Genomic DNA, 12,188 nt, shown 5'->3' on the forward strand with positions numbered 1-12,188 from the left:
CTGGGGAAAGAACCACGGAAAAGAGACAACAATCCTTAGAGATCACACAGAGATGGGAATGGTGCCTGTTTCCATCTGCCAGAGAGGAAAATCTCATCATTCAGGAGCATTGGTTAGAGTACAAAGATGGGTCTTACTTCAATAAAAGGCGAAAAATACCCTTAGATTAAACACAGCTCTGGTCCTGCACAACAATGCTTAAAAGAATCAAATTGTTTGTTTCCAAGTAATTTAGGCACATCCCAGGACAAAGATCAGGAATATTTATAGGAATACAAAAATATCCAACACCCAACAAAGTAAAATTCACAATGCCTGACTTACAATAAAAAATTACCAGGCATGCAAAGAAGCAGAAAAATATGACCCATAATGAAGAGAAAAGCCAATCAACTGAAACTGACTGAGAAATGATAGAATTAGTAGACAAGGACGTTGAAACAATTATTATGACTATATTTCATATGTTCAGAAGCTAGAGGGAAGAACATGTTAAGTGAAGACATGGAAGATATAAAAAAAAGACCAAGTTGAACTTCTAGAGATGAAAACTACATAGTCTGAAATGAAAAATGCATTGGGTGGGATTAACAAGAGATTATATATTTCAGAAGAAAAGATTAGTGAACTTGAAGGGGAGGCAGTAGAAACCATCCAAAATGAAACACAGAAAAAGGACTGGAAAAAAATTAACAGGGCATCAACGAATTGTGGGGCAATATCAAGCGATTAAATAAACCTATAACTGGAGTCCCCAAAGGAGAAGTGGAGGGGGACTAAAAAAAATTTGAAAAATAATGGTTGAAAACTTCTAAACTTGACGAAAACTAAGTCCACAAATCCAAAACACAAAACAAACTTCAAACACAAGAAAGATGAAGAAAACTACATGGAGTCTCATAATCAAATTGCTCAAAAATAAACGATAAAGAGAAAATTTTAAAAGCAGACAGAAAAGAAAGACACATTTATACAGAAGAACAAAGACAAGAAAAAGAGTAAATGTTTTCTCTTAACATCAGGAACAAAATTAGGATGTCTAATCTCACCACTTCTATTCAGCTTTTTACTGGAGGTCCTATTCAGTGCAATAAGGTAGGAAAAAGAAATGAAAGGCATCCACACTGGGAAGGAAAAAGTAAAACTGTCTTTACTCACAAGACATAACTGTCTATGTTAAATATCTGATAGAATCTATGAAAAAGCCACTAGAAGTAATAAGTGAGTTTAGCAAGGTTGTAGGATACGAGGTCAATATAAAAAACAAATCAATTGTATTTCTATATACTACAACAAACAACTGGAAATTTAAATTTAAAAACACTACCATTAATAATAGCATAAAAATATGAAACATGTAGGGATATAGACAAAAGATGTGTAAGATCTGCACACTGAAAACTATAAAACATTGCTGAGAGAAATTAAAGAAGACCTAAGTTAACAGACAAAAATGCTATGTTAATGAGTTGGAAAACATGATATTGCTAAGATGTCAATTCTCCTTAAATTGATCTATAATTCAATGCAATGTCAATCAAATCACCAGCAGGCATCTTTCTGGTAGAAATTGACAAGCTGATTCTAAAATTTATATGGAAATTCAGAGGACTAGGAGTGCCAAAACTAGCTCCAAAAAGAACAAGTTGGATGGCTAATACTACCTGATTTCAAGATTTATTATAAAGCTATAGTTATCCAAACAGTGTTGTATTGGCATAAATATATACAAAAATATCATTTGAATAAAATAGAGTCCAGAAATAGATCTACACATATATGATCAATTATTTTTCAACCAAGTTGCAGAGACAATTCAACAAATGGTGCTGGAACAACTGGATATCCACAGGCAAAAAACACAACCACCATGACCACCACCAAAAGAAAGACTTTAATCCTTATCCCACACCATGCACAAAAATTAACTCAAAAATCATAGTCGCAAATCTAAGAAAACATAAGAGAAAATCTTTGTGACCTTGGGTGAGGCAAATATTTCTTAGATATGACACCAAAAGCACTATCCATAAAATAAAAAATTTATAAACTGGACTTCATCAAAATTTAAAACTTCTGCTCTTTGAAAGGCACTGTAGAGAGAATGAAAAAAAAATAAACAAATCACACACCACAAGAAAATATTTTCAAATCATGTATGTGATAAAGGACTTGTATCCAGAATACATAAAAACTCTGCACAATAATATATTAAAAAACCAGCCCAATAAGAAATGGGCAAAATATTTGAACAGTACTTAAGAAGATCTATGGATAAAATAAGCACATGAAAAAATGCTCAATATCATCTATCATTAGGGAAATGAAAATTAAAACCACACCAAGTGAAATAAAGAGCAGTGATCACACCAAGTTCCTGAGCATATAGAACAACCGGAATGCTCACACTGCTGGTGGGAATGTAAAATGGGACAACTAGTTTGGAAAACAGTTTGGCAATTTCTTACAAAGTTTAACATACACCTACCACACAGCCCAGCCACTTCATTCCCAGAGATTTATCCAAGAGAAATGAGTATGGCCACACATAGACCTGTACACAAGTGACCAAAGCGGTTTTAATTGTAATCCCTAAAAAAATGGAAACGACCCAAATGTCCAGCGACAAGTGGGTGGATAAACAGTGAACAAAGTATTGTATATCCATACAATAAAATACTATTCAGTAATAAAAAGCAACAAACTATTGATACACACTATAACATGAATAAATCCCAAATTAATTATTCTGGGTGAAAGAAATCAGACCCATTCCCTCCCCCCAAAAAAGTACATTATGAATAATTCCATTTATATAAAAATCTAGAAAAAGTAAACTAATCTACAGTGATAGCTTATCAGTGGTTGCCTGGGGATATGAGGGAAGGGAAGGGCAGGAAGGAGAAATTACAAAGGTTTATGAGGAACCTTTGTGGGTGACAGATATGTTTATGCTAATTTTGGTAATGGTTTCATGGCTGTATACAAATGTCAAAACTTATCAAATTTCATACTTTAAACACATGCAGTTTATTATATGTCAGTTATATTTCAATGAAGCTGTTAACTTTTAAAGTTGATTTAAACTGAGTAAAATTAAAAGTTCAGTTCATGGCTATCATTGTGGACAGTACAAGTGTAGGACATTTTCATCACCGCTCAGAGTACTATTCGAAGCAGCTTATCTAACTAACACATTAAAAAACATCTGTTTCTTTCATTCTTCCTCCATCTACTTACCCCAAACTTCAGAACTGGGAATAAGCATGGTAGCATGGCACTGATATATAAATTACGGGAGAAGTTTTAAAAGCAGATTTTATTAAGTTTAATGTAAGTTTAATGTAAAATACACCTTCTATTCATAAACATATATAGCACACTATTTCCTCACTTAGGTATCACAGTTTCTATGGATTACATTTAATTAGTTTCCTCCAAAGCTCAAGTTGAAGGCAATTTTAAACTAACTGACATGGGAAAAATGAAACAGACAGCACTGTCTTGGAACATACTTTTTCCTTGTAAGCAAAGTGGTTATAGCTAAAATGTAACTCCTAAAAGAGAATATACATTTTTTTCATATACTTACAGATATTTTATGAGTTAGTCTGAAATACGTAGCGTGTTTCAGAATACGCTACATAATGCAACTAAATTTTCTTATTTAAAAGAATCAAGCATATAACTCACAATAAATATAAACACAAGTTTCAACTATAAGAACAGATGTAAAAAGAGAAGACTATGGTATATATGGAAATGTTTCACATTCAAGTTCATAAAATTAGGACAGAGAAGTCGTTAAACTTAGTATTCTTACTGACACTTTTTTCCTTCTCTCCCTATAGCTTTCAGTTTTGAGAGGGGTGATTTTATTAAAAAAGACTCAAGCTCTCTTTTCTGTTTCCTCCTACCACCACCCCACCCCTCCGTGTAGCCTGTGGACTTGGGAGGCAGAGTCTATGTTTGCTCTGTGTTTTTGTTTCAGTATACAGAACTCAGGGCTGGAATCTTCAACCTGCCCTGTTCCAAAGGCTGATACACTAAACCTTGATGCACAGTTTGATGTCTGAGTCATCTCTGTCTTAGAAATGGATACAGAAAAAGGCAGTTGGGGCTGGAGGGAGAGGGGAGGCTGGTGGCCAGTGTAGACCAATCAACCAAGACAACCCCCAAACAGTGTATTGTAGTCGATAAGCAAGAAGTATAAAAATAGAACCCAAGTCCCTCTGTTGTTTGTAGAAGCAGAACTCACAAGCCAGTTTCACTTACTTTTTTACACCGACAGAGCCATTTTCCTTGTTTTCCATGTCAACAGATAGCATGGGGAGGCTGCAGGGTTCCTTTACTTCAGCAACTAATCAATAAGGGAGAAAAGCTTGTGTTTAATTCTTAGAAAGTAAGAGAAGAATATATATTCTGAATCGGAAACATAATGGTCCCTTTTACAGCCTCACACCAGTTCACGTATGTTTGCTTACATCTCTAGTTCCCTCAGAGACTGGAGAGACGTGATTAAACCTAAAGAACTGGAGGAGACGTATTGGGGTGCTTTCATCTGTACTGGCACTCCCTGCCTTGACAATAAGCATTTGCAAATGAAATTGAATCCTCATTCAAAACAAGTGCTGTGTGAACTGGCACAGCTTCCTCCGGGTGCCAAGCTCTCACTTAAGACATTGCAACTTATAAATGAGTCAAAGTCAAGAAAAACAATCCCCCTTTTCCTCCCCTTCCCACCACGGGCTATGATTTCTTCTTTTCTTACTGTATTTGTTTTTCTGTCCACTCCCACTGCTCCTCTATTTTTTCATTGCGATGCAAAAGAGCACTTAAAGCTTTCGTCAGCAAGTATTCCCCTACCTCACATATTCTCAATGAAAACCTCAGAAACCTGTCTGTGAGATGGCCACGCTGTGGTGAATCTGGAAGCTCACAAAAATGTCAGATAGCCCTTAGCACAGAAAGGTGGTGCTGGGGTGTGTGTGTGTGTGTGTGTGTGTGTGTGTGTGTGTGTGTGTGTGTAAGAGAGGGTAGGCAACTCGTTAGATTTATATAAAAATCATCAAAACATTCAAGGAGATATAGTAGCATCCATCACTTTGTCTTTTTGTTTAGTAGGAAGAGGACTGAAAAAATAAAATCCCTCCACAATTAATATGCAATTAGCAAGATGAAAAATCTATGAACAAAACTGCTGGAAAAAAAAAAACTAGTTCTGAAACATGCTTGTTCTTCTGCAGCTGAAGCCATAAATTAAATACATTTCCTCTCAAATCACTTTATACTTCGGCACTCCTTCCCCTAGGGATTACTCTGACATGACAAGTGCATCATTTAGTATATTCACAAGATTTTATCACTCTTAGAGAAGTAGATGATTAACAAATAATACTGTAAGTGTGGGATTATCTTCACTGCTGATACATACACGCGCACACGCACACACACACACACACACACACACAAACTTCCAGTCGCTAAACCACTTAGATCATCCATAGAGAAATCCAACATTTAAGATACATATAGATATTAACATACATCCACACACCGTTACAGAGTAGACAGAAGATAGTGCTGCTTGCTCCATGCCAAAAGAATGATTTCACTTCAGTTGGAAATTGTTACACATTCACCATTTTCTAAGCATCTCAGAAACAAAACAAAACAAAACACTCACAATGATACTCTGCAACACCACACTACATTGTCTTATTATTATTATTATTTTCTTTTTTTTGTGGAAGAGTAAAAAGAAAACCTACCTAGAAGCAACTAAAACATGTCATTTTTTATAGGCTTATCAAGAACAGCCAAAGAAACCCCAATGTTTTCTTTCACAAAGTAGGCTGGCAAAGGAATTCAATAAGGAGGTACAATTTGACACAGTGAAATAAAACCAGGCTGGCTCTCAGCCAACATGACGTTAGGAATCACACACAAGCTGCACCAACTGCCTTCTGGTTCATGGCTGACTTTTTAAAGCTACAGTGTGCCTGTTCACTTTTGCTAACTACCTTCAGCACAATTAGTGGAAGTGAATGAATCATGAGTCTCCAAACTGCAGAATTCTCCCTGCACCTGTCTTGTTCAAAGAAAAACAAGCTATATCAAGAGCCTCTTATTTTCTCCCTCCCCTTCATTGTTTCTGCATCATATGTCTTTGCTGCTGTTCTGAGCATGAATGCCATGTGTCAAACTATTTCTTTTTCTTTCCTGTAGGAGAAAAGAGAAAATAAGAGAAAGCCTGGTGCTTATGCGCTATACCCAGTGAACACCCAGAAGCTGCAGTCCTGTTACCCTTTCTTCCTAGTTGAGAATCGCCAACAAAGTTTCCAGGGCTGGCTTTTAAGTAATCTCTTTGTGTGAATAAGGCAAGCACTGCCCAGCTGAAAATCCTTTTATTTCATTATGCAGGAAGTAACATATTTCAGAGAGGATGCAAAGTAGATGACCAGATCTCCTGAGAACGCCCACATTCTTTAATTTTGGCGTTCATCCTACCAGATGAAGTCAGCAAAAAATTCAAAATAAAACAAACCTTATTCTACAAAACAAAAACAATTAGTCTGGGAGGTTTCATTTTAACTGTTTATCCCAGTTGCGTAAAAAGCATAATTCAACAGATTCAACACTTATTTTCTATGAGCACCTGGTACTATATTAGTTACATATGAAAAAGAACATCTTATGCCAGCCCCCAAATTCGTAGTATCTTCCACCACCATCCTAGGTCCCAGTTCTGGTAAGTGGGAGATGGAGTAGGGGCTGGGCATGATCTTTCCATTAAGTTACCCTGGTCAACCTCACAGTTCTCTTGCTTGCTTGGCTGGGAACTAGTGCTCAAGGGAAATATTCCCATTCCACAAATGTGCTGTACATACACTAGAAACATAAATGGTTGTCAGTGAAATAAACACCAATCAATATTTGCACACTTTTAGGTCAAGATGTCAACAAAACCTCTCAAGGTAGGGCAGAGAATTACAGGTTCTCAAGAAGGATCCTAGAAAAAGTCATCTGCTGCTGTAATAGTGTGTAGACTTCAGGCAGAATTGAGGAGAAAGCTGCTGGCCTCCCTTTTCTTTAGTACTTTTTAAGGGTACTAGAAGATCAGCAACTATAATCCAAATTTGCAACCTGAATTTCAAAGTCAATTTTTTCCCCTTACTTATTGCAGAAATTATATTAGAAATTTTCAACTTCTTGAAAGATCATTGCTGAGAAAAATTTCAAGGGCTCTCTCTGCCCATCTTTGCCATTGCCCCCTTGAAAGAGCAAATAATAATAATTTAGGAAAGAATTCTAAATGTTCTTATATTTTTGAGTACCATTTTTTGAGCATGGCTCAAACAGGTGGGGTTTTTTTTGTTTGTTTTACCACCACTGATCAAAATGATGAACTCTTCTGGAGACAGAGCACTCTTTCACCAACAGATTCCATAATGCTTTTGGGCTTGATCTGAAATTTCTCAACTGTTTTCCAACTAAATTCAAATGGAAGGGCGCTGGGCTGTGAGTCCGGAGGGCAAGGGATAGAGAAGAGGGTGTCCTGACAGCACTGTCATGCCACTGCTCAGAAAAAAATCAGGTTCAGCACGCCACTCTTGAAAGGAAAGAGGCAAAGAAAATGTAGTTATACTGACTCTTCCTTAGACACACTCACAGGAGAAAGGATTCTGTGAAGTTTCTCCAGGAATTTCTTCCTACATATAGAAAAGGACATCCCTTCCTGTCTTGCCTGCTGTGATCAAAAGTTTGCCTGTTACACAAGGGTGTGGGTTTCAGGAGGTGTTGTGAAAAATCAATCCCATTTTATACAAAATGAGCCACAAATTCTGACAACAGGAGGTTTCACTCATCAGCTAGTTTCTAACTTTGGAATAAACTGACATTTGTGGGTATAAGTATATATACTAGTACTCAACCACTTCCTCTTCACTCCCTCCACCAAACTGATATTAACCCTCTTCTCTGCTAATAAAAATTATGTGTATTTGTGTGTAGTGTGGTGTCTGGCTGTGTGTGGTGCATAGCATAAAGGCAGTGTGTGTGATGAGTGTTATGTGTACGCTGTGTAATATGTGCGTGTTTGTGGTGTGTGTAGTGTGTGGTATTTGTGTGTTGGCAGAATGTGTAGTGTGCACAGTGTTTGTGTGTATGTGTGTGTGTGTAGTGTGTAAGCGTAGGGTGAGAGATACACATGCAAACCGACAAGACCTTCTGATCCAGGATATCATGGGATGTGCTAAAATAACTTCGGAGATCCTCGTGCTAGGATTCTGGAGCAGAATTTTCGGGGACACTTGGGAATGGGCTCAGATAGCAGGGGAGATGGGTCAGAAAGTACGGGAAACTGGCGCCTCGATCTGCTGCTTTTATTGATCCGCACTCATCCCCCAGAGGCCCAGTGCCCTCCCCCAGGACCCTCCCGCCGGCCTTGTCTCCAGGAGTGGGCCCGCAGGCGCATCCAGCCCGCGACGCAGAGCGCAGACCTGGGTGCACAGGGCTGCAGAAGTAATCTCGAGAAGCCGCCCGAGGGCACGGCCGAGCTCAACGGGTCCCCAAGGGCATCTCAAGGAAAACTAAGGAGGGCCTGGAGAGGGGGCGGTGGGGGCAGAACAGAGGGCAGCAGAGGAGATGCCAGAGAGCCTCTTGGACCAGCCGGTCCCGTCCGATAGCCAAACGACTCGCTTGTGGCACTGGTGACAGAGGGGAAAGTTTCTGGCTAAGACTTTCAAGAAGAAACCGTTCGTCCTTGAGACTGGGGGCTCCCCGGGGGAGCTCGTCTTTGGAAAGGGAGTAGGGGGGTGTGGCGCTCGCTGTGCGCCCAGCCGAGCCGTGCCACCTCCCGGTCCCATCCTGCGAGCTCTGCCCCGCAGCCCCCGGTGAGCCGCAGCTCTCCGCGGAGCCGGGCACGCTTCTGCCCCCAGTTCCACTCCAGGGTGACAGATTCCACGCTCGGGGGTGCAACAAGCTGCAGGAGCACCGGACACACAGCAGAGACGAGGGAGGGCAGGGCGGTTTTTATTGTGGCTTTCTTCGTTTCCTTCCATCCTGGAGAGGGGGGAAGACGGGCGCGTTCCCAGCGCGCTCGCAGCACGAGCGGATCACTTACCTCCCCGCATGGCCGGCGCCGGGAGGCTTTACCCCGCACAGAGCTCGCCGGCCGCCACGCGCCCAGCCCCAGTGCAGCCGGCCGGGCGCGCGGGGCACGCCGGGACTTGTAGTCTCCGCGGGCGGGGTAGGGGTCCAAGGGCTGGGGCGGCTCGGAAGCCGAGAGGCCCGGAAGGGAAGGGACGAGGCCGGGGCGTTGAGACGGTAAGGGAGGACATTTGCAAGAACTTAAAACTTCCTGGGAGCTGGAGGTGGGAAACACTCCTAGAGAGACTTTTAAATTGGGGGTCTTCAGGCTAATACCATTTTTTCTTCCCGTCTGACTCGCACGTGGCAACTCTGATGAAGTTTTTAGCTGGGTTTTGGCAGTTATGACAAGTAGAGATTTCCCAGCCGAGCCCATATTGTTTAGGGCCTTACTCTGCCTTCACCCCGAACACACACGTGGCATTCTCTGCTTGGAACACCTATTCTGTGGCTCACTCAGTTGAAGCCCTGGGCATGCAAAGGGAGAGTGAATAATTGCACCTTACGTTTGTAGAGCACTCTGCAGTTTACAAAGCACTTTTTATGTACTTGGTTCATTATATTAGAACCATAGGATTTTAAAACCCAGGGATTTTACCAGAGTGATTTTGCTTGTCCCAGTGATTTCGGATGGGGAACTACTGGAATGTAATTGGTAGGGCCAAAGACACTAGACATCTTGCAATGCCCAGGGCAGTCCTGCCCAGCAAAGAATTGTCCCACATCCTGTGTGACTTGACTGTCCCACTGCTCATTCACGTGGATGAAAAACCTGTTTATATTTACCTGAGCCTAGAATCTATTTTATATATAAACATAAACTTTTTCACACAGTGAAATGGCAATGCCGTTCCTGGAATTTGAGTCACCAATACAGTCCATTTTGTGCTGCCCATTTCATGGTGATGCTACAGATTGGATGCAAGCGTCTGACTACTTCATGGTGTCTTTTAGTTTAGGGGTGCCTGAGCAGTTCCATGTTGAATCATATGTTTACTTTTTCCTTTATATTACAGTGAAGGCATTGCTTTGAATTTTAAAAAAATTACATGTGTAGGTAGCTTATGACTTTCCCTTCACAAAGGTAAAGAGGTTATTGACTCATTTGTTGTTCAAAGGGGCATTAGGTTTGTCAAGGCTGCGGACCATTTATTCAGTCAACAAATATCTTTTGAGTACCTACTACGTACTAGGCACCATTCTAGATACTTGAGATACATCAATAAATAAAACAGAAAAATTTACTGCACTTGTGGAGCTTGCATTCTAATGTGAGTGTGGGAGAGGCAGAAAATAAATAGTAAATATAAACTAAATAAGTAAATTCTATATATTAGAAAGTGGCAAATGTTATGAAAAAATAAAGCAGATAAAAGAGATTATGAGTGCAGGAGAGAGTGCTAAATATAGTAAATTTTATTGAGAAGGTGACATTCAAGGAAAAGAACAGGAGTTGGTAAAAGAGTGGCCTTGTGGATTTCTGAGGGAAGAATATTCTAGGGAGAGAGAAGAGTTAGGCATAGGCCACAAGGTGAGTATGTGCTTGGAGTTTTCAGGGAACAGCAAGGATGCCAGTGTGGCTGGTTTAGAGAGAGTTGGGGGTGAGAAGCAGGATGACTGAGGATGACCACTGGGTTGGAACAGGGGATGTAGGGCTTGGAGGACATTACAACAACTTTGCCTTTCATGATGAATTAAATGGGAAGCTACTGGAGAGTTTTGAGCAGAGCAATAACATTCAGTCATATTTTTGAAGGATTATTCTGGCTGATCTCTCTGGGATAGATCACAGATAGCAGTGGTGGAAGCCAAATAGGCCAGAAGCTATTGCAGTAATAGAGGCAAGAAATAATAGTGGGTTGAACCAGAGGGGTAGTGATGAAAAGTGATGTGGGAGAGGACCCATGAATTCCAGAGGGCACTGTGGGAGAGTTTCAGGGATTGGGGAAGCTGGAAGATGGAGACAGATTAGGGGATGTTTGGAGCCTTGTGGTAATGAGACTTCAGGTGGGACCTGGGAGTCTGGGACTTCTTGTGGTGATTGACATAGACAGGGATAAAGGGGATATTGTAATCAGTCCCAGAGGAGTCAAAAAATAAAATGGTGGGAAGGCTGTGAGTATAGGGAGTAGGAATGAGTGTTTGGGCTCCCTGACTCTGTGGATGGAGGCGAAAGGTCTGAGAATCAGGTGGATTCTTGATCCATTTTGGTGGAATGTTGAAGGCCTGTGGAGGGGAGGACTCACTCCTGGTGCAGTGCTCATTCCTGGCTCCTGCCAGGAGAGACACTGACTTCTTATATTCATAGGGCATAGTCTCCTCCCCCTCTGCCCTTGATCTTTTTGATGGAGTTAACCCTTTTGATGGAGTTGAGGATTTGGGGGCAAGTTGGTAATTACTCTAAGCACAAAGCCTCGTAAACAATATTGATTCAGTAGAAACTGAATGTCTAGAAGAGGTGGATTTGTAATTGCAGAAATGGAGGATGCAGTAGAGAATTTCGGGAAAGATGGCCAGGAGGAATCTGGGCTCTTAATGTGAAGGGATGCTCTAGGCTTGGGGACAGGAGACAGCTGTTTGTAGGATGAAGTGAAGAAGCCATTAGAGGCAGAAACGTGGAAGTTCAGAGCAGAGGGGATAATTGATGGACTGACATTCCAGAGAAGATGGAACTATGAGACGTTTATCCTTGGAAGGGAGGTGAGACAGTTCTTCCCATAAGAAAGGAAAGAAAGACAATGGAATTATTCAGGAGTATTCTAAAGAGGAGAAGAAACATTTTAAAATTTTATTTATTTATTATGAAAGCAAACTATGTGGTAAAAATTAAAACAATCAGAAATTAATAATATAAAGTAAAAATTCCCAATAAATCCATTCCTAGAATAATTCCTATTAAATATTTGGTATATATTGTCTACATTTTTTCTTCTGTGCATATGATTTCGCTTTGTAAATGTTACATGGGTATCTAAAATATTTGCACTTTTTTCTTTCCTGCTATTGACAGTAATATGTGCTATGTAACAGATGCTCAA

General features: G+C 40.4%; 1 protein-coding gene across 5 annotated transcripts in view; it reads right to left on the reverse strand.

The window, feature by feature from the left end:
- SAMD13 (sterile alpha motif domain containing 13) overlaps positions 1 to 9,198 on the reverse strand; it is a 51,667-nt gene extending 42,469 nt beyond the window's left edge. The window contains exons 1-2 of one of the 5 annotated variants that reach the window (XM_082410720.1): positions 9,125 to 9,198; positions 4,276 to 4,360 (exon numbers count right to left, since the gene is read on the reverse strand). In XM_082410720.1, the coding sequence (XP_082266846.1) occupies positions 4,276 to 4,360; positions 9,125 to 9,134 (95 nt within the window). In that variant the 5' untranslated portion in view covers positions 9,135 to 9,198. The other 4 variants (XM_082410722.1, XM_082410723.1, XM_082410721.1 and 1 more) reach the window with 4 other exon arrangements.
- Between the last annotated feature and the right edge of the window lie 2,990 nt (positions 9,199 to 12,188).

The sequence above is a fragment of the Balaenoptera physalus genome (assembly GCF_965194825.1).
Source record: "Balaenoptera physalus genome assembly, chromosome: 1".
NCBI classification, from domain to species: Eukaryota; Metazoa; Chordata; class Mammalia; order Artiodactyla; family Balaenopteridae; genus Balaenoptera; species Balaenoptera physalus.